Source organism: Oncorhynchus masou, unplaced genomic scaffold (assembly GCF_036934945.1).
Source record: "Oncorhynchus masou masou isolate Uvic2021 unplaced genomic scaffold, UVic_Omas_1.1 unplaced_scaffold_594, whole genome shotgun sequence".
Classification (NCBI taxonomy): domain Eukaryota; kingdom Metazoa; phylum Chordata; class Actinopteri; order Salmoniformes; family Salmonidae; genus Oncorhynchus; species Oncorhynchus masou.
Genome location: NW_027012364.1, coordinates 227,550 through 250,335, shown reverse-complemented (window position 1 = coordinate 250,335; position 22,786 = coordinate 227,550). Strand labels below are relative to the sequence as shown.

Here is a 22,786-nt window from a genome sequence, read left to right as displayed (position 1 = left end):
GGAGGGGGGGGGGGGGTCTACATTCTGTTAAACAGGAACCCTGTAGTCAGGTAGGAGGGGGGGGGTCTACATTCTGTTATACAGGAACCCTGTGGTCAGGTAGGAGGGGGGGGGGGGTCTACATTCTGTTAAACAGGAACCCTGTAGTCAGGTAGGAGGGGGGGTCTACATTCTGTTATACAGGAACCCTGTAGTCAGGTAGGGGGGGGGTCTACATTCTGTTATACAGGAACCCTGTGGTCAGGTAGGAGGGGGCTCTACATTCTGTTATACAGGAACCCTGTGGTCAGGTAGGAGGGGGGGGGGTCTACATTCTGTTAAACAGGAACCCTGTAGTCAGGTAGGAGGGGGGGTCTACATTCTGTTATACAGGAACCCTGTGGTCAGGTAGGAGGGGGGGGGGTCTACATTCTGTTAAACAGGAACCCTGTAGTCAGGTAGGAGGGGGGGGGGGTCTACATTCTGTTATACAGGAACCCTGTGGTCAGGTAGGAGGGGGGGGGTCTACATTCTGTTATACAGGAACCCTGTAGTCAGGTAGGAGGGGGGTCTACATTCTGTTATACAGGAACCCTGTGGTCAGGTAGGAGGGGGGGGTCTACATTCTGTTAAACAGGAACCCTGTAGTCAGGTAGGAGGGGGGGTCTACATTCTGTTATACAGGAACCCTGTGGTCAGGTAGGAGGGGGGTCTACATTCTGTTAAACAGGAACCCTGTGGTCAGGTAGGAGGGGGGGTCTACATTCTGTTAAACAGGAACCCTGTAGTCAGGTAGGAGGGGGGTCTACATTCTGTTAAACAGGAACCCTGTGGTCAGGTAGGAGGGGGGGGGGTCTACATTCTGTTATACAGGAACCCTGTGGTCAGGTAGGAGGGGGGGTCTACATTCTGTTAAACAGGAACCCTGTGGTCAGGTAGGAGGGGGGGTCTACATTATGTTATACAGGAACCCTGTGGTCAGGTAGGAGGGGGGGTCTACATTCTGTTATACAGGAACCCTGTGGTCAGGTAGGAGGGGGGGGTCTACATTCTGTTATACAGGAACCCTGTGGTCAGGTAGGAGGGGGGGTCTACATTCTGTTATACAGGAACCCTGTGGTCAGGTAGGAGGGGGGGTCTACATTCTGTTATACAGGAACCCTGTGGTCAGGTAGGAGGGGGGGGTCTACATTCTGTTATACAGGAACCCTGTGGTCAGGTAGGAGGGGGGTCTACATTCTGTTATACAGGAACCCTGTGGTCAGGTAGGAGGGGGGGTCTACATTCTGTTATACAGGAACCCTGTGGTCAGGTAGGGGGGGGGGGTCTACATTCTGTTATACAGGAACCCTGTAGTCAGGTAGGAGGGGGGGGGTCTACATTCTGTTATACAGGAACCCTGTGGTCAGGTAGGAGGGGGGGGGTCTACATTCTGTTATACAGGAACCCTGTGGTCAGGTAGGAGGGGGGGTCTACATTCTGTTATACAGGAACCCTGTGGTCAGGTAGGAGGGGGGGGGGGGTCTACATTCTGTTATACAGGAACCCTGTGGTCAGGTAGGAGGGGGGGGGTCTACATTCTGTTATACAGGAACCCTGTGGTCAGGTAGGAGGGGGGGGTCTACATTCTGTTATACAGGAACCCTGTGGTCAGGTAGGAGGGGGGGGGTCTACATTCTGTTATACAGGAACCCTGTGGTCAGGTAGGAGGGGGGGTCTACATTCTGTTATACAGGAACCCTGTGGTCAGGTAGGAGGGGGGGGGGTCTACATTCTGTTATACAGGAACCCTGTAGTCAGGTAGGAGGGGGGTCTACATTCTGTTATACAGGAACCCTGTGGTCAGGTAGGAGGAGGGGGGTCTACATTCTGTTATACAGGAACCCTGTAGTCAGGTAGGAGGGGGGGTCTACATTCTGTTATACAGGAACTCTGTAGTCAGGTAGGAGGGGGGTCTACATTCTGTTATACAGGAACCCTGTGGTCAGGTAGGGGGGGGTCTACATTCTGTTATGCAGGAACCCTGTGGTCAGGTAGGAGGGGGGGGTCTACATTCTGTTAAACAGGAACCCTGTGGTCAGGTAGGAGGGGGGTCTACATTCTGTTATACAGGAACCCTGTGGTCAGGTAGGGGGGGGTCTACATTCTGTTATACAGGAACCCTGTGGTCAACCTTCTCCCTCTCTCTCTCTCTTTCCCTCCAACCTTCTCCTTCTCTCTCTCCCTCCCTCCAACCTTCTCCTTCCCTCTCTCCTTCCCTCTCTCCTCCCTCCAACCTTCTCCTTCCCTCTCTCTCTCCCTCCCTCCCTCCAACCTCCCTCTCTCTCTCCTTCCCTCCCTCCAACCTTCTCCTTCCCTCTCTCCTCCCTCTCTCCTTCCCTCTCTCCTTCCCTCTCCTCCCTCCAACCTTCTCCTTCCCTCTCTCCTCCCTCTCTCCTTCCCTCTCTCCTTCCCTCTCCTCCCTCCAACCTTCTCCTTCCCTCTCTCCAACCTCCCTCTCTCTCTCCTTCCCTCCCTCCAACCTTCTCCTTCCCTCTCTCCTCCCTCTCTCCTTCCCTCTCTCCTCCCTCCAACCTTCTCCTTCCCTCTCTCCAACCTCCCTCTCTCTCTCCTTCCCTCCCTCCAACCTTCTCCTTCCCTCTCTCCTTCCCTCTCTCCCTCTCTCCCTCCTCCAGTGGTAACCATATCTTCCAGGGTCAGGCAGCAGGGATTGCTGTGAATGAGAACGGCAGAGGGGTGATAGTCGGTACACACACGCACACACACACAGACACACACACACACACACACACACACACACACACACACACACACACACACACACACACACACACACACACACACACAGCAACCTGCACAGCATCTTGACTGAAATGTTAAAAGTACTTAATGAATGGAATGTATTATTAGTGATAATATGTAAATGAAGGTACTTTAATGCTATCTATCCATCCCCCCCCCCCTTCCCCCTCCAGAGAATGTGATCCGGGAGAACCAGTGGGGGGGTGCAGACATCAGGCGGGGGGGCGACCCGGTCCTGAGGAACAACTACATCTGTCATGGCTACTCTGACGGGGTGGTAGTGGGGGAGAGAGGCCGTGGACTCATAGAGGGAAACCACATCTACAGTGAGTAATACACTTCCTGTTCGCTGATGTCACTTCCTGTCCTCCTCTCCTCCTCTGTCATGGCTACTCTGACGGGGTGGTGGTGGGGGAGAGAGGCCGTGGACTCATAGAGGGAAACCACATCTACAGTGAGTAATACACAAACACTTCCTGTTCGCTGACGTCACTTCCTGTTCTTTTGTCCTCTCCCTTCTCCTAGGCAACAAGGGCTGCGGTGTGTGGTTGATGTCCTCCAGCCTCCCTCAGCTGCTGGGAAACTACATTACCCATAACCGCATGTACGGGCTGGCCGTGTTCTGCCGGAAGGACCCTGACGGGGGCGGGACCAGGGAAGTGGGGCAGGAGGGAGGAGGAAGAGGAGGTGGACAGGATAACTTCCATGAGGAAGGAGAGCTGCTGGCGTGGGAAGGTGACCTCGACAGCGAGGACGAACGTCTCTCCGCTCGGCGATCCATCAGCACGGCTCTGGTGGAGGGAAACCGCATTAGCCGCAATGGAGGTGAGACTGTAGACACTGTAGAGCCGCAATGGAGGTGAGACTAGACACTGTAGAGCCGCAATGGAGGTGAGACTGTTGACACTGTAGAGCCGCAATGGAGGAGAGACTAGACACTGTAGAGCCGCAATGGAGGTGAGACTGTAGACACTGTAGAGCCGCAATGGAGGTGAGACTAGACACTGTAGAGCCGCAATGGAGGTGAGACTGTAGACACTGTAGAGCCGCAATGGAGGTGAGACTAGACACTGTAGAGCCGCAATGGAGGTGAGACTGTAGACACTGTAGAGCCGCAATGGAGGTGAGACTGTAAACACTGTAGAGCCGCAATGGAGGTGAGACTGTAGACACTGTAGAGCCGCAATGGAGGTGAGACTGTAGACACTGTAGAGCCGCAATGGAGGTGAGACTGTAGACACTGTAGAGCCGCAATGGAGGTGAGACTGTAGACACTGTAGAGCCGCAATGGAGGTGAGACTGTAGACACTGTAGAGCCGCAATGGAGGAGAGACTGTAGACACTGTAGAGCCGCAATGGAGGAGAGACTGTAGACACTGTAGAGCCGCAATGGAGGAGAGACTGTAGACACTGTAGAGCCGCAATGGAGGAGAGACTGTAGACACTGTAGAGCCGCAATGGAGGTGAGACTGTAGACACTGTAGAGCCGCAATGGAGGTGAGACTGTAGACACTGTAGAGCCGCAATGGAGGAGAGACTGTAGACACTGTAGAGCCGCAATGGAGGTGAGACTGTAGACACTGTAGAGCCGCAATGGAGGAGAGACTGTAGACACTGTAGAGCCGCAATGGAGGAGAGACTGTAGACACTGTAGAGCCGCAATGGAGGAGAGACTGTAGACACTGTAGAGCCGCAATGGAGGAGAGACTGTAGACACTGTAGAGCCGCAATGGAGGAGAGACTGTAGACACTGTAGAGCCGCAATGGAGGTGAGACTGTAGACACTGTAGAGCCGCAATGGAGGTGAGACTGTAGACACTGTAGAGCCGCAATGGAGGAGAGACTGTAGACACTGTAGAGCCGCAATGGAGGTGAGACTGTATACACTGTAGAGCCGCAATGGAGGAGAGACTAGACACTGTAGAGCCGCAATGGAGGTGAGACTGTAGACACTGTAGAGCCACAATGGAGGTGAGACTGTAGACACTGTAGAGCCACAATGGAGGTGAGACTGTAGACACTGTAGAGCCGCAATGGAGGTGAGACTGTAGACACTGTAGAGCCGCAATGGAGGAGAGACTGTAGACACTGTAGAGCCGCAATGGAGGAGAGACTGTAGACACTGTAGAGCCACAATGGAGGTGAGACTGTAGACACTGTAGAGCCGCAATGGAGGAGAGACTGTAGACACTGTAGAGCCGCAATGGAGGTGAGACTGTAGACACTGTAGAGCCGCAATGGAGGAGAGACGGTAGACACTGTAGAGCCGCAATGGAGGTGAGACTGTAGACACTGTAGAGCCGCAATGGAGGAGAGACTAGACACTGTAGAGCCGCAATGGAGGAGAGACTAGACACTGTAGAGCCGCAATGGAGGTGAGACTGTAGACACTGTAGAGCCGCAATGGAGGAGAGACGGTAGACACTGTAGAGCCACAATGGAGGAGAGACTTTAGACACTGTAGAGCCGCAATGGAGGTGAGATTGTAGACACTGTAGAGCCGCAATGGAGGAGAGACTGTAGACACTGTAGAGCCGCAATGGAGGAGAGACTGTAGACACTGTAGAGCCGCAATGGAGGAGAGACTAGACACTGTAGAGCCGCAATGGAGGTGAGACTGTAGACACTGTAGAGCCGCAATGGAGGAGAGACTGTAGACACTGTAGAGCCGCAATGGAGGAGAGACTAGACACTGTAGAGCCACAATGGAGGAGAGACTGTAGACACTGTAGAGCCGCAATGGAGGTGAGACTAGACACTGTAGAGCCACAATGGAGGAGAGACTAGACACTGTAGAGCCGCAATGGAGGTGAGACTGTAGACACTGTAGAGCCGCAATGGAGGTGAGACTGTAGACACTGTAGAGCCGCAATGGAGGAGAGACTAGACACTGTAGAGCCACAATGGAGGAGAGACTGTAGACACTGTAGAGCCGCAATGGAGGAGAGACTAGACACTGTAGAGCCACAATGGAGGAGAGACTGTAGACACTGTAGAGCCGCAATGGAGGAGAGACTAGACACTGTAGAGCCACAATGGAGGTGAGACTGTAGACACTGTAGAGCCGCAATGGAGGTGAGACTGTAGACACTGTAGAGCCGCAATGGAGGTGAGACTGTAGACACTGTAGAGCCTAAATGGAGGAGAGACGGTAGACACTGTAGAGGCACAATGGAGGTGAGACTGTAGACACTGTAGAGGATGCACAATGGAGGTGAGACTGTAGAGCCACAATGGAGGAGAGACTGTAGACACTGTAGAGCCACAATGGAGGAGAGACTGTAGACACTGTAGAGCCACAATGGAGGAGAGACTGTAGACACTGTAGAGCCGCAATGGAGGTGAGACTGTAGACACTGTAGAGCCACAATGGAGGAGAGACTGTAGACACTAGAGACACAATGGAGGTGAGACTGTAGACACTGTAGAGGCACAATGGAGGAGAGACGGTAGACACTGTAGAGGCACAATGGAGGTGAGACTGTAGAGCCACAATGGAGGAGAGACTGTAGAGCCACAATGGAGGAGAGACTGTAGACACTGTAGAGCCACAATGGAGGAGAGACTGTAGACACTAGAGACACAATGGAGGAGACACTGTAGAGCCACAATGGAGGAGAGACTAGACACTGTAGAGCCACAGTGGAGGAGAAACTATAGACACTGTAGAGCCACAATGGAGGAGAGACGACACTGTAGAGCCACAATGGAGGAGAAACTGTAGACACTGTAGAGCCACAATGGAGGTGAGACTGTAGACACTGTAGAGCCACAATGGAGGAGAGACTGTAGACACTGTAGAGCAATTATGGAGGAGAGACTAGACACTGTAGAGCCACAATGGAGGTGAGACTGTAGACACTGTAGAGCCACAATGGAGGTGAGACGACACTGTAGAGCCACAATGGAGGAGAAACTGTAGACACTGTAGAGCCACAATGGAGGTGAGACTGTAGACACTGTAGAGCCACAATGGAGGTGAGACTGTAGACACTGTAGAGCCACAATGGAGGTGAGACTGTAGACACTGTAGAGCCACAATGGAGGTGAGACTGTAGACACTGTAGAGCCACAATGGAGGTGAGACTGTAGACACTGTAGAGCCACAATGGAGGTGAGACTGTAGACACTGTAGAGCCACAATGGAGGTGAGACTGTAGACACTGTAGAGCCACAATGGAGGAGAGACTAGACACTGTAGAGCCACAATGGAGGTGAGACTGTAGACACTGTAGAGCCACAATGGAGGTGAGACGACACTGTAGAGCCACAATGGAGGAGAAACTGTAGACACTGTGGAGCCACAATGGAGGTGAGACTGTAGACACTGTAGAGCCGCAATGGAGGAGAGACGTTAGACACTGTAGAGCCACAATGGAGGAGAGACTGTAGACACTGTAGAGCCACAATGGAGGTGAGACTGTAGACACTGTAGAGCCACAATGGAGGTGAGACTGTAGACACTGTAGAGCCACAATGGAGGTGAGACTGTAGACACTGTAGAGCCACAATGGAGGAGAGACTAGACACTGTAGAGCCACAATGGAGGTGAGACTGTAGACACTGTAGAGCCACAATGGAGGAGAGACTGTAGACACTGTAGAGCCGCAATGGAGGAGAGACTAGACACTGTAGAGCCGCAATTGAGGAGAGACTAGACACTGTAGAGCAATTATGGAGGAGAGACTGTAGACACTGTAGAGCCACAATGGAGGAGAGACTAGACACTGTAGAGCCGCAATGGAGGAGAGACTAGACACTGTAGAGCAATTATGGAGGAGAGACTAGACACTGTAGAGCCGCAATGGAGGAGAGACTGTAGACACTGTAGAGCCACAATGGAGGTGAGACTGTAGACACTGTAGAGCCACAATGGAGGTGAGACTGTAGACACTGTAGAGCCGCAATGGAGGAGAGACTAGACACTGTAGAGCCGCAATGGAGGAGAGACTAGACACTGTAGAGCCGCAATGGAGGTGAGACTGTAGACACTGTAGAGCCGCAATGGAGGAGAGACTGTAGACACTGTAGAGCCACAATGGAGGTGAGACTGTAGACACTGTAGAGCCACAATGGAGGAGAGACTAGACACTGTAGAGCCACAGTGGAGGAGAAACTGTAGACACTGTAGAGCCACAATGGAGGAGAGACGACACTGTAGAGCCACAATGGAGGAGAAACTGTAGACACTGTAGAGCCACAATGGAGGTGAGACTGTAGACACTGTAGAGCCACAATGGAGGAGAGACTGTAGAGCCACAATAGAGGAGAGACTGTAGACACTGTAGAGCCACAATGGAGGTGAGACTGTAGACACTGTAGAGCCACAATAGAGGAGAAACGGTAGACACTGTAGAGCCGTAATGGAGGAGAGACGGTAGACACTGTAGAGCCGCAATGGAGGAGAGACGGTAGACACTGTAGAGCCGCAATGGAGGAGAGACTGTAGACACTGTAGAGCCGCAATGGAGGTGAGACTGTAGACACTGTAGAGACACAATGGAGGTGAGACTGTAGACACTGTAGAGCCGCAATGGAGGAGAGACTGTAGACACTGTAGAGCCGCAATGGAGGAGAGACTGTAGACACTGTAGAGCCACAATGGAGGAGAGACTGTAGACACTGTAGAGCCACAATGGAGGTGAGACTGTAGAGCCACAATGGAGGAGAGACGGTAGACACTGTAGAGCCGCAATGGAGGAGAGACGGTAGAGCCACAATGGAGGAGAGACTGTAGACGCTGTGGGAGAGAGACAAGAGTCGTTGTGTGTCATCGTCATAGCAGTGATAGGTCGGACTGGTTTGGGTTTTTAACTTTACCTTCTATACCGGCATTTGAATGTTTGGTTTGTTAAATGTGATACGCATTGTTGTAACATCCATTTGTTTATTTTATAGTTTACTTCTCTCCAGTCTCTCTATGCCGCTTTCCACACAGACCTAGCCACGCCCCCCTGTCACTCAAAGAGCTCGTTTGACGTTCCTCAACCAGGAGACACTTGTGTTCAGTCTGCATGATCAACGCAACACATACAAACAACACTGTTGATGACAACGATGCAGTTGTCACTTTTGCTTCTTAAATATAAATCTACTAGTCTTCCATAATGACACTATTAGCTTGCGTTTCTTACATCTGCTAACAGCTAGTTTGCCTTTTCTAGGCAAGTTGTTGCTAAATCTTGTTAGCCGCTAATGCTAATCGCTAGCTAATAAATGTACTGAGTCAGAACATGTGTAATTAGCTAGTACAGCCTGATAATACCAGTGATTGTGTCGACCTTAATTAGCATGTTGTTTGTGCAACAGTGTCTTCTACATTTTAAAGAGGTACAACGCAAAGCAAGAATCAGGTAGCTTACATGAAGTAGCTAAGAGAAAACATTCAATGTCGCCAAAGATTATAGGGTCCCCCTAGGAAACACCTATCAACACATTAGTTCCTACCCTGTCACAATAAGAACTTCTCCCTCTAGATTGTAACGTTTGTCGCCAAAGATTATAGGGTCCCCCTAGGAAACACCTATCAACACATTAGTTCCTACCCTGTCACAATAAGAACTTCTCCCTCTAGATTGTAACGTTTGTCGCCAAAGATTATAGGGTCCCCCTAGGAAACACCTATCAACACATTAGTTCCTACCCTGTCACAATAAGAACTTCTCCCTCTAGATTGTAACGTTTGTCGCCAAAGATTATAGGGTCCCCCTAGGAAACACCTATCAACACATTAGTTCCTACCCTGTCACAATAAGAAATAAAAATAAGTTAAAAGAGAGGTCCAACCTCATAGCAGTGATAGGAGAGACCATGTGAGGATATGACAGAGCTGAGTGACTTAGAGAGGAGAGGTCCATCCTCATAGCAGTGATAGGAGAGACCATGTGAGGATATAACAGAGCTGAGTGACTTAGAGAGGAGAGGTCCATCCTCATAGCAGTGATAGGAGAGACCATGTGAGGATATAACAGAGCTGAGTGACTTAGAGAGGAGAGGTCCATCCTCATAGCAGTGATAGGAGAGACCATGTGAGGATATAACAGAGCTGAGTGACTTAGAGAGGAGAGGTCCATCCTCATAGCAGTGATAGGAGAGACCATGTGAGGATATGACAGAGCTGAGTGACTTAGAGAGGAGAGGTCCATCCTCATAGCAGTGATAGGAGAGACCATGTGAGGATATGACAGAGCTGAGTGACTTAGAGAGGAGAGGTCCATCCTCATAGCAGTGATAGGAGAGACCATGTGAGGATATGACAGAGCTGAGTGACTTAGAGAGGAGAGGTCCATCCTCATAGCAGTGATAGGAGAGACCATGTGAGGATATGACAGAGCTGAGTGACTTGGTGAAGAGAGAGGAGAGGAGAGAGCCTAAAACGATGACCTCTGGTCTACCGTTTACCTCGTACCATCTAAACGCAGCATTGTTGTTAAATCATTGATATGGAACATAAACGCTCTTGTCTTTCTCTCTCTCTCTGTCTGTCTGTCTGTCTGTCTGTCTGTCTGTCTGTCTCTCTCTAGCGGTTGGTTTATACGTGAAGAGCAGTGAACCGCTGAACGTCGTTGCTAACCTAGTGAACGGTAACCGTGGCGCCGGTGTTGCCGTGCTACAGAGTGGTCAGCTGACTCGACTAGTTGCTAACTGCGTCCATGGAAACGGTCGCGGTGGCGTCACAGTGGAGAGGGAGTGTCGGGTGGAACTCCGCGGCAACGGTGTGTATGACAACGGCGGCCATGGCGTTAGTTTCCGGGGCGATGGACAGGTGGTGGAGAACGACGTGGTGGGTAACCGTGGTTACGGGATACGGTTGTCGGACAGCGCCGACGTCAAGGTGAGCTGGGCTCAGACATACAACACACGTACACACCAAATCACCATCACCCTGGTAATTAAATAAATACTTTGTGTGTGTGTGTAGGTGTTGCGTAATCGAGTCCAGCCGGTGCAGGGGTGTGGCATCGCCGTGCTGGGGCCGGCAAAGGCCGTCGTCCACGACAACCTGGTGTTCCAGGGTCACCCCGGCAACGTCAAACCCCCGCTACACCGCGACCCCGGCAACGTCGGCAGCGCGCTGCGCAACAACAGCGTGCTGAAACATAGCAACAGGTAGCTTAGCAACCGACTTTCAATTCTACTCGCCAAGTATGGACACTTCGGGTTAATACATTTAACCTCTCCTCTCTCCTCATCCTTTTTCCTTCCCTCATCCCTTCTCTCCTCTTCCCTCACCCCATTTCCTCTCCTCTTCGTCCCCCCCCATCCTGCCAGGACGTGTTCCTCTGCCCCTCCCTGGGTTTTGGAGAACCCTCACCCCCGCCCCCTTTCTGACCGCCCCTCATCCCTCCCCCCCTCCTCCTCCTGTCACCCCTCCCACTTTGCCATCTCCATGACTACCAGGATCACCGCCACCGTCGAGAGCGGTTGCCATAACAACGGCAGCGTCTTCTGCACCATCCTCTGAGGCCCTAGCAACCTCGCCCTGAAGACGGATTGGATGACCTCCTCACCAGGGGTCAAGAGTTCAACCTCTCCTGTCTCGAGACATTCTGTTTTCTTAGAACATTTCCTCTGACATGTTGATCTAGGAACACTTGAACTCAGCAGATGTTGTGGAATGGCTGCCTGTCCTGGGGGTTATAGAACGTTGTCCTCCCCAGGGGTTCTAGAACATTGTCCTCCCCCGGGGTTCTAGAACATTGTCCTCCCCGGGGTTCTAGAACATTGTCCTCCCCAGGGGTTCTAGAACATTGTCCTCCCCCGGGGGTTCTAGAACATTGTCCTCCCCGGGGGTTCTAGAACATTGTCCTCCCCAGGGGGTTCTAGAACATTGTCCTCCCCAGGGGTTCTAGAAGTGTCATTGAGCTGTGAGATCCCCACTACTGGAGGAGCTTGTGGCATCTGGTGTGGTATCATGACAGTATCATGTGACTGGTGTGGTATCATGACAGTATCATGTGACTGGTGTATCATGACAGTATCATGTGACTGGTGGGTATCATGACAGTATCATGTGACTGGTGTGGTATCATGACAGTATCATGTGACTGGTGTGCTATCATGTGACTGGTGTGCTATCATGACAGTATCATGTGACTGGTGTGGTATCATGACAGTATCATGTGACTGGTGTGGTATCATGTGACTGGTGTGGTATCAGGACAGTATCATGTGACTGGTGTGGTATCATGACAGTATCATGTGACTGGTGTGGTATCATGACAGTATCATGTGACTGGTGTGGTATCATGTGACTGGTGTGCTATCATGACAGTATCATGTGACTGGTGTGCTATCATGACAGTATCATGTGACTGGTGTGGTATCATGACAGTATCATGTGACTGGTCTGGTATCATGTGACTGGTGTGGTATCATGACAGTATCATGTGACTGGTGTGGTATCATGACAGTATCATGTGACTGGTGTGGTATCATGACAGTATCATGTGACTGGTGTGGTACCATGTGACTGGTGTGGTATCATGACAGTATCATGTGACTGGTGTGGTATCATGACAGTATCATGTGACTGGTGTGGTATCATGACAGTATCATGTGACTGGTCTGGTATCATGTGACTGGTGTGGTATCATGACAGTATCATGTGACTGGTGTGGTATCATGACAGTATCATGTGACTGGTGTGGTATCATGACAGTATCATGTGACTGGTGTGGTACCATGTGACTGGTGTGGTATCATGACAGTATCATGTGACTGGTGTGGTATCATGACAGTATCATGTGACTGGTGTGGTACCATGTGACTGGTGTGGTATCATGACAGTATCATGTGACTGGTGTGGTATCATGACAGTATCATGTGACTGGTGTGGTATCAGGACAGTATCATGTGACTGGTGTGGTATCATGACAGTATCATGTGACTGGTGTGGTATCATGACAGTATCATGTGACTGGTGTGGTACCATGTGACTGGTGTATCAGTGGTTAGGGATTGGAGTTTTACCAGACTAGGAATAACTCCTGGCCTTAACAATGACGACAATATTCACATTTCTCAACAAAACAAAATCCTGTTTCCTCACTGAAATGTCCACTAGCGTCTGTTTTTACAGTGCTTTCTAAATGTTTTCAAAAACCACATGTGTCACTTCCTCAGTTCTTCCAGACAGGTGATGTTCTGACAGAGCGGTATGAACTCACACACAACCTGAACTTAAAGTTTATTACATTAAAATGTTTTATTTGTTTACAGAATACTTTGTGAGGAGGGTTTCTCGTATCCATCTTTATCTAACCCGCTTTCCCTCTCTAGGAACATTTACCCTCTCCTCTTCACTCTTCCTCTTTATCCCCATCTTCCTCACCTCCCTCCTCTCTAGGAACATTTACCCTCTCCTCTTCACTCTTCCTCTTTTTCCCCATCTTCCTCACCTCCCTCTCTAGGAACATTTACCCTCTCCTCTTCACTCTTCCTCTTTATCCCCGTCTTCCTCACCTCCCTCTCTAGGAACATTTACCCTCTCCTCTTCACTCTTCCTCTTTATCCCCGTCTTCCTCACCTCCCTCTAGGAATATTTACCCTCTCCTCTTCACTCTTCCTCACCTCCCTCTCTAGGAATATTTACCCTTTTCACTCTTCTTCTTTATCCCAGTCTTCCTCACCTCCCTCTCTAGGAATATTTACCCTTCCCTCTCCACCTCCTTACCCCCGTCTTCCTCTCCTCTTCCTCCTTACCCCGTCTTCCTCTCCTCTTCCTCCTTACCCCATGTCTTCCTCCCCTCCTCCTTCCACTCCAATCACACCGACAGAGTCATTACATGTTGGTACGCGACGCTCTACCCAGAAGTACATTCATCTCCAGTAAAACGACGCGCTGCGTTTTCAGAGGCAGTCGCAGTGCGTTCTGGGTAGAGCGTCGCGTTGGATGTATCAGACTGTCTGCTGCAGGCGGCTTGACAGAAAAGTTGAACGTTGAAACTTCGGACAAAAACCAGACGACGCTGCCGGTGTGTTAGGAAGCGTTTCCCCTCGTCTTCCTCTAATGCATTTTTTTGCGTTTGCGTATCTCCGTGAACGTTTGGTATTTGACGAGCGGCAGCTGCAGAGACGCCAGTCTGTTCTCGGCCGTCGGCCCGTCGCTGTCCCCCGTCACACAGCCGTGTCTGGACAGGGTCAACCCCATCGACTTGGCCACCTCCACCATCCTACACACACACACACACACACACACACACACACACACAGACAGAGATACACACACACACACAGAGAAAATATCAGTAACGCTGTTGCTTTTGTGTTTTTATTAATTATTTCACCTATATGTATTTATTTAAAGTACCTACATTTGTATTTATTTGATTTATTTCACCTTTATTTAACCAGATAGTTGAGAACAAGTTCTCATTTACAACTGAGACCCAGGCCAAGATAAAGCAAAGCAGTTCGACACAAACTACACAGAGTTACACATGGAGTAAAACAAACATACAGTCAATAATACAGTAGAACAAAAGAAAACAAAAAGTCTATGTACAGTGAGTGGAAATGAGGTAAGATAAGGCAATAAATAGGCCATGGTGGCAAAGTAATTACAATATAGCAATTAAACACTGGAATGGTAGAATGTGCAGAAGATGAATGTGCAGGTAGAGATACTGGGGTGCAAAGGAGCAAGATAAATAAATACCAGTATGGGGATGAGGTAGATAGATGGGCTGTATACAGATGGGCTATGAACAGGTGCAGTAATCTGTGAGCTGTTCTGACAGTTGGTGCTTAAAGCTAGTGAGGGAGATGTGAGTCTCCAACTTCAGTGATTTTTGCAGTTCGTTCCAGTCATTGGCAGCAGAGAACTGGAAGGAAAGGCGGCCGATGGAGGAATTGGCTTTGGGGAGTGACCAGTGAGATATACCTGCTGGAGCGCGTGCTACGGGTGGGTGTTGCTATGGTGACCAGTGAGATATACCTGCTGGAGCACGTGCTACGAGTGGGTGCTGCTATGGTGACCAGAGAGATATACCTGCTGGAGCACGTGCTACGGGTGGGTGTTGCTATGGTGACCAGAGAGATATACCTGCTGGAGTACGTGCTACGGGTGGGTGTTGCTATGGTGACCAGAGAGATATACCTGCTGGAGTACGTGCTACGGGTGTGTGCTGCTATGGTGACCAGAGAGATATACCTGCTGGAGCGCATGCTTCAGGTGGGTGCTGCTATGGTGACCAGCGAGCTGAGATAAGGGGGGACTTTACCTAGCAGGGTCTTGTAGATGACATGGAGCCAGTGGGTTTGGCGACGAGTATGAAGCGAGGGCCAGCCAACGAGAGCGTATAGATCGCAGTGGTGGGTAGTATATGGGGCTTTGGTGACAAACCGGATGGCACTGTGATAGACTGCATCCAGTTTGTTGAGTAGAGTGTTGGAGGCTATTTTATAGATGACATCACCGAAGTCGAGGATCGGTAGGGTGGTCAGTTTTACGAGGGTATGTTTGGCAACATGAGTGAAGGATGCATTGTTGCGATATAGGAAGCCAATTCGAGATTTAATTTTGCATCTAGATTTAATTTTGAATTAGAGATGCTTAATGTGAGTCGAAGGAGAGTTTACAGTCGAACCAGACACTCAGGTATTCAAAATGGTCGGTAATCTGTTCGTTAACTTGGCATTCGAAGACCTAAGAAAGGCAGGGTAGGATAGATCTGTAGATCTGTCATCCCCCTTTGAAGAGGGGGATGACCGCGGCAGCTTTCCAATCTTTGGGAATCTCAGACCATACAAAAGAGGTTGAACGGGACAGTAATAGGGTTTGCAATAATTTCAGCACCTAATGTTTTTAAAGAGGTGCGTCTCTCTCTCCTGTTCTGTGACCCTCCCCCAGGTCTCTCTCCTGTTCTGTGACCCCCCCCCCCAGGTCTCTCTCCTGTTTTGTGGACCCCCCCAGGTCTCTCTCCTGTTCTGTGACCCCCCCCCCCCAGGTCTCTCTCCTGTTTTGTGGACCCCCCCAGGTCTCTCTCCTGTTCTGTGACCCCCCCAGGTCTCTCTCCTGTTCTGTGGACCCCCCCAGGTCTCTGTAATAGTGTCTCTCTCCTGTTCTGTGACCCCCCAGGTCTCTCTCCTGTTCTGTGACCCCCCAGGTCTCTGTAATAGTGTCTCTCTCCTGTTCTGTGACCCCCAGGTCTCTCTCCTGTTCTGTGACCCCCCCCCCCCAGGTCTCTGTAATAGTGTCTCTCTCCTGTTCTGTGACCCCCCAGGTCTCTCTCCTGTTCTGTGACCCCCCCCCCAGGTCTCTGTAATAGTGTCTCTCTCCTGTTCTGTGACCCCCCAGGTCTCTCTCCTGTTCTGTGACCCCCCCCCAGGTCTCTCTCCTGTTCTGTGACCCCCCAGGTCTCTCTCCTGTTCTGTGACCCCCCCAGGTCTCTGTAATAGTGTCTCTCTCCTGTTCTGTGACCCCCCAGGTCTCTCTCCTGTTCTGTGACCCCCCAGGTCTCTGTAATAGTGTCTCTCTCCTGTTCTGTGACCCCCCAGGTCTCTCTCCTGTTCTGTGACCCCCCCCCCTCTCTCCTGTTCTGTGCCCCCCAGGTCTCTCTCCTGTTCTGTGACCCCCCCCAGGTCTCTCTCCTGTTCTGTGACCCCCAGGTCTCTCTCCTGTTCTGTGACCCCCAGGTCTCTCTCCTGTTCTGTGACCCCCCCAGGTCTCTCTCCTGTTCTGTGACCCCCCCCAGGTCTCTGTAATAGTGTCTCTCTCCTGTTCTGTGACCCCCCAGGTCTCTCTCCTGTTCTGTGACCCCCCCAGGTCTCTCTCCTGTTCTGTGACCCCCCCAGGTCTCTGTAATAGTGTCTCTCTCCTGTTCTGTGACCCCCCAGGTCCCTCTCCTGTTCTGTGACCCCCCCAGGTCTCTGTAATAGTGTCTCTCTCCTGTTCTGTGACCCCCCAGGTCTCTCTCCTGTTCTGTGACCCCCCCCAGGTCTCTCTCCTGTTCTGTGACCCCCCCAGGTCTCTCTCCTGTTCTGTGACCCCCCCCCCAGGTCTCTGTAATAGTGTCTCTCTCCTGTTCTGTGACCCCCCAGGTCTCTCTCCTGTTCTGTGACCCCCCCCCAGGTCTCTGTAATAGTGTCTCTCTCCTGTTCTGTGACCCCCCCAGGTCCCTCTCCTGTTCTGTGACCCCCCCCCCCAGGTCTCTCTCCTGTTCTGTGACCCCCCAGGTCTCTCTCCTGTTCTGTGACCCCCAGGTCTCTGTAATAGTGTCTCTCTCCTGTTCTGTGACCCCCCCAGGTCTCTGTAATAGTGTCTCTCTCCTGTTCTGTGACCCCCCAGGTCTCTCTCCTGTTCTGTGACCCCCCAGGTCCCTCTCCTGTTCTGTGACCCCCCCCAGGTCTCTGTAATAGTGTCTCTCTCCTGTTCTGTGACCCCCCAGGTCTCTCTCCTGTTCTGTGACCCCCCCCCAGGTCTCTCTCCTGTTCTGTGACCCCCCCAGGTCTCTCTCCTGTTCTGTGACCCCCAGGTCTCTCTCCTGTTCTGTGACCCCCAGGTCTCTCTCCTGTTCTGTGACCCCCCCAGGTCTCTGTAATAGTGTCTCTCTCCTGTTCTGTGACCCCCAGGTCTCTCTCCTGTTCTGTGACCCCCAGGTCTCTCTCCTGTTCTGTGACCCCCCAGGTCTCTGTAATAGTGTCTCTCTCCTGTTCTGTGACCCCCCCAGGTCCCTCTCCTGTTCTGTGACCCCCCCCCCAGGTCTCTGTAATAGTGTCTCTCTCCTGTTCTGTGACCCCCCAGGTCTCTCTCCTGTTCTGTGACCCCCCCAGGTCTCTCTCCTGTTCTGTGACCCCCCCCCAGGTCTCTCTCCTGTTCTGTGACCCCCCCCAGGTCTCTGTAATAGTGTCTCTCTCCTGTTCTGTGACCCCCCAGGTCTCTCTCCTGTTCTGTGACCCCCCCCAGGTCTCTCTCCTGTTCTGTGACCCCCCCCCCAGGTCTCTCTCCTGTTCTGTGACCCCCCCAGGTCTCTCTCCTGTTCTGTGACCCCCCAGGTCTCTCTCCTGTTCTGTGACCCCCCCCAGGTCTCTCTCCTGTTCTGTGACCCCCCCCCAGGTCCCTCTCCTGTTCTGTGACCCCCCCCAGGTCTCTGTAATAGTGTCTCTCTCCTGTTCTGTGACCCCCCCAGGTCTCTCTCCTGTTCTGTGACCCCCCCCCCAGGTCTCTCTCCTGTTCTGTGACCCCCCCAGGTCTCTCTCCTGTTCTGTGACCCCCCAGGTCTCTCTCCTGTTCTGTGACCCCCCCCAGGTCTCTGTAATAGTGTCTCTCTCCTGTTCTGTGACCCCCCAGGTCTCTCTCCTGTTCTGTGACCCCCCCAGGTCTCTCTCCTGTTCTGTGACCCCCCCAGGTCTCTCTCCTGTTCTGTGACCCCCCCCCAGGTCTCTGTAATAGTGTCTCTCTCCTGTTCTGTGACCCCCCCAGGTCCCTCTCCTGTTCTGTGACCCCCCCAGGTCTCTGTAATAGTGTCTCTCTCCTGTTCTGTGACCCCCCCCAGGTCTCTCTCCTGTTCTGTGACCCCCCCCCAGGTCTCTGTAATAGTGTCTCTCCTGTTCTGTGACCCCCCAGGTCTCTCTCCTGTTCTGTGACCCCCACCCCCCAGGTCCCTCTCCTGTTCTGTGACCCCCCCAGGTCTCTGTAATAGTGTCTCTCTCCTGTTCTGTGACCCCCAGGTCCCTCTCCTGTTCTGTGACCCCCCAGGTCTCTGTAATAGTGTCTCTCTCCTGTTCTGTGACCCCCCAGGTCTCTCTCCTGTTCTGTGACCCCCCAGGTCTCTGTAATAGTGTCTCTCTCCTGTTCTGTGACCCCCCCAGGTCTCTCTCCTGTTCTGTGACCCCCCAGGTCTCTCTCCTGTTCTGTGACCCCCCAGGTCTCTGTATTAGTGTCTCTCTCCTGTTTTGTGGACCCCCCAGGTCTCTGTAATAGTGTCTCTCTCCTGTTCTGTGACCCCCCCAGGTCTCTCTCCTGTTCTGTGACCCCCCCAGGTCTCTCTCCTGTTCTGTGACCCCCCCAGGTCTCTCTCCTGTTCTGTGACCCCCCAGGTCTCTGTAAGTGTCTCTCTCCTGTTCTGTGACCCCCCCCCCCCCCAGGTCTCTCTCCTGTTCTGTGACCCCCCCAGGTCTCTCTCCTGTTCTGTGACCCCCCCAGGTCTCTCTCCTGTTCTGTGACCCCCCCAGGTCTCTCTCCTGTTCTGTGACCCCCCAGGTCTCTCTCCTGTTCTGTGACCCCCCCCAGGTCTCTCTCCTGTTCTGTGACCCCCCAGGTCTCTCTCCTGTTCTGTGACCCCCCAGGTCTCTCTCCTGTTCTGTGACCCCCCAGGTCTCTCTCCTGTTCTGTGACCCCCCCAGGTCTCTCTCCTGTTCTGTGGACCCCCCAGGTCTCTCTCCTGTTCTGTGACCCCCCCCCCCCCCAGGTCTCTCTCCTGTTCTGTGACCCCCCCAGGTCTCTCTCCTGTTCTGTGACCCCCCCCCAGGTCTCTCTCCTGTTCTGTGACCCCCCCCCCCAGGTCTCTCTCCTGTTCTGTGACCCCCAGGTCTCTGTAATAGTGTCTCTCTCCTGTTCTGTGACCCCCAGGTCTCTCTCCTGTTCTGTGGACCCCCCAGGTCTCTCTCCTGTTCTGTGACCCCCCCCCAGGTCTCTCTCCTGTTCTGTGACCCCCCCCCCCCCAGGTCTCTCTCCTGTTCTGTGACCCCCCCCCAGGTCTCTCTCCTGTTCTGTGACCCCCCCAGGTCTCTCTCCTGTTCTGTGACCCCCCCCCCAGGTCTCTCTCCTGTTCTGTGGACCCCCCAGGTCTCTCTCCTGTTATGTGACCCCCCCAGGTCTCTGTAATAGTGTCTCTCACCATTTCTCTGTGAACCCCCCGGTCTCTCTCCTGTTCTGTGACCCCCCAGGTCTCTCTCCTGTTCTGTGACCCCCCCCAGGTCTCTCTCCTGTTCTGTGACCCCCCCCCAGGTCTCTCTCCTGTTCTGTGACCCCCCCCCAGGTCTCTCTCCTGTTCTGTGACCCCCCCCCCCCCCAGGTCTCTCTCCTGTTCTGTGACCCCCCCAGGTCTCTCTCCTGTTCTGTGACCCCCCCAGGTCTCTCTCCTGTTCTCTGTGACCCCCCAGGTATCTCTCCTGTTCTCTGTGACCCCCAGGTCTCTCACCATTTCTCTGTGACCCCCAGGTCTCTGTGACCCCCCAGGTCTCTCACCATTTCTCTGTGACCCCCAGGTCTCTGTGACTCCCCCAGGTCTCTCACCGTTTCTCTGTGACCCCCCAGGTCTCTCACCATTTCTCTGTGACCCCCCCAGGTCTCTGTGACCCCCAGGTCTCTCACCGTTTCTCTGTGACCCCCCAGGTCTCTGTGACCCCCCCAGGTCTCTCACCGTTTCTCTGTGACCCCCCAGGTCTCTGTGACCCCCCCAGGTCTCTCACCGTTTCTCTGTGACCCCCAGGTCTCTGTGTAACAGGGTGAGGTCAGCGGTCATGTCTCCCATGTGGAGCAGCAGGGCCAGGCAGTACGCTGCCACCTTCACACGCATCGACGTAGACACCACGTACTGCACCCTGGAGACACACACACACACACACACACACACTAGTAACATTCTGCACCCTACGCTCATTAATACCAATGTAGCTACTGAATTTAACTAAATCTGATTTTTAACTCAGAGGAAGGAAAGGAGAGCTCTATTCCCTATCTAGTGCACTATGTAGGGTGCTATTTGAAAATCAGACGATCTATGGGCCCGGGTCTAGTGCACTATGTAGGGTGCTATTTGAAAAGCAGACGATCTATGGGCCCGGGTCTAGTGCACTACGTAGGGTGCTATTTGAGAAGCAGACGATCTTTGGGCCCGGGTCTAGTGCACTATGTAGGGTGCTATTTGAGAAGCAGACGCTCTATGGGCCCGGGTCTAGTGCACTACGTAGGGTGCTATTTGAGAAGCAGACGATCTTTGGGCCCGGGTCTAGTGCACTATGTAGGGTGTTATTTGAGAAGCAGACGATCTATGGGCCCGGGTCTAGTGCACTATGTAGGGTGCTATTTGAGAAGCAGACGCTCTATGGGCCCGGGTCTAGTGCACTACGTAGGGTGCTATTTGAGAAGCAGACGCTCTATGGGCCCGGGTCTAGTGCACTATGTAGGGTGCTATTTGAGAAGCTGACGATCTTTGGGCCCGGGTCTAGTGCACTATGTAGGGTGCCAGCGAGTGGACAGCTACCTGCCGTTATTGAAGGTCTCCACGGTGAAGGTCCTCATCAGCTTGATGTGGATGATACGAGGACAGCCCTCTTCCTGCCCGACTAGAAAACAACATTAACACAACCCTTAATGATACGAGGGCAGCCCTCCTCCTGACTAGAAAACAACATTAACACAACCCTTAATGATACGAGGACAGCCCTCCTCCTGACTAGAAAACAACATTAACACAACCCTTAATGATACGAGGGCAGCCCTCCTCCTGACTAGAAAACAACATTAACACAACCCTTAATGATACGAGGGCAGCCCTCCTGCCTGACTAGAAAACAACATTAACACAACCCTTAATGATACGAGGGCAGCCCTCCTCCTGACTAGAAAACAACATTAACACAACCCTTAATGATATGAGGGCAGCCCTCCTCCTGCCCGACTAGAAAACAACATTAACACAACCCTTAATGATACGAGGGCAGCCCTCCTCCTGACTAGAAAACAACATTAACACAACCCTTAATGATACGAGGACAGCCCTCCTCCTGACTAGAAAACAACATTAACACAACCCTTAATGATATGAGGACAGCCCTCCTCCTGACTAGAAAACAACATTAACACAACCCTTAATGATACGAGGACAGCCCTCCTCCTGACTAGAAAACAACATTAACACAACCCTTAATGATACGAGGGCAGCCCTCCTCCTGACTAGAAAACAACATTAACACAACCCTTAATGATACGAGGGCAGCCCTCCTCCTGACTAGAAAACAACATTAACACAACCCTTAATGATACGAGGGCAGCCCTCCTCCTGACTAGAAAACAACATTAACACAACCCTTAATGATACGAGGGCAGCCCTCCTCCTGACTAGAAAACAACATTAACACAACCCTTAATGATACGAGGGCAGCCCTCCTCCTGACTAGAAAACAACATTAACACAACCCTTAATGATACGAGGGCAGCCCTCCTCCTGACTAGAAAACAACATTAACACAACCCTTAATGATACGAAGGCAGCCCTCCTCCTGACTAGAAAACAACATTAACACAACCCTTAATGATATGAGGGATTAGAGATTATGTTCTCGGTAAACACTAAAGGTGCTCAAACGAGGATTACTTTTTAAAAAGTCAACACTTGCTTCTCGTACACACACACACCCCACACACACACACACACACACACACGGCGTGGCACTCACACTTGCGAGTCATGTTTTTCTGCCGTGCCAGTTTGAGCAGCAGGAGGAGGTAGAAGGCACAGCGAGCCTGTCTCTCTCGGGCCACGCCCTCTCTGGGCAGGCTCTCCAACTGACACACCACGCTCTGACACCTGGAACAACAACGTCAGCACAACGTCAACAACACAACAACAACAACGTCAACAACACAACAACAACAACGTCAACAACACAGCAACAACAACGTCAACAACGCATCAACAACACAAAGTCAACAACAACACCGTCAACGTCAACAACACAACATCAACAACGTCAACAACAACAACAACACCGTCAACAACAGTATGAGTGTTGTAGTCCGACCCTTCATCTGTTAAGTTCTGTAGTTCCTCAGGGGTCAGGGCGGCCATCTTGGAGCCAGCAGCATCCAGGACATCGTACTCCACCGGAGACAGGACTGGGACTCAGGTAAGGACTCGCACATTAACCTGGTCACGCACGCATTAACCTGGTCACGCACGCATTAACCTGGTCACGCACGCATTAACCTGGTCACGCACGCATTAACCTGGTCACGCACGCATTAACCTGGTCACGCACGCATTAACCTGGTCACGCA

The 22,786-nt window shown here is 52.1% G+C and overlaps 2 protein-coding genes across 2 annotated transcripts in view; one reads left to right on the top strand and one right to left on the bottom strand.

The window, feature by feature from the left end:
- Positions 1-11,437, top strand: part of LOC135536310 (F-box only protein 10-like) — a 31,417-nt gene extending 19,980 nt beyond the window's left edge. Inside the window, exons 8-13 of the mRNA XM_064962663.1 lie at positions 2,655-2,725; positions 2,955-3,107; positions 3,307-3,606; positions 10,305-10,615; positions 10,703-10,890; positions 11,053-11,437. Coding sequence (XP_064818735.1) covers positions 2,655-2,725; positions 2,955-3,107; positions 3,307-3,606; positions 10,305-10,615; positions 10,703-10,890; positions 11,053-11,245 — 1,216 coding nt within the window. The 3' untranslated portion in view covers positions 11,246-11,437. The remainder of the gene's footprint in view (positions 1-2,654; positions 2,726-2,954; positions 3,108-3,306; positions 3,607-10,304; positions 10,616-10,702; positions 10,891-11,052) is intronic.
- A 2,175-nt stretch (positions 11,438-13,612) lies between these two features.
- LOC135536322 (DNA-directed RNA polymerase I subunit RPA49-like) overlaps positions 13,613-22,786 on the bottom strand; it is a 28,979-nt gene continuing 19,805 nt past the window's right edge. Inside the window, exons 8-12 of the mRNA XM_064962680.1 lie at positions 22,531-22,624; positions 22,186-22,316; positions 20,991-21,072; positions 20,197-20,328; positions 13,613-13,955 (exon numbers count right to left, since the gene is read on the bottom strand). Of these exons, the coding sequence (XP_064818752.1) occupies positions 13,790-13,955; positions 20,197-20,328; positions 20,991-21,072; positions 22,186-22,316; positions 22,531-22,624 (605 nt within the window). The 3' untranslated portion in view covers positions 13,613-13,789. The remainder of the gene's footprint in view (positions 13,956-20,196; positions 20,329-20,990; positions 21,073-22,185; positions 22,317-22,530; positions 22,625-22,786) is intronic.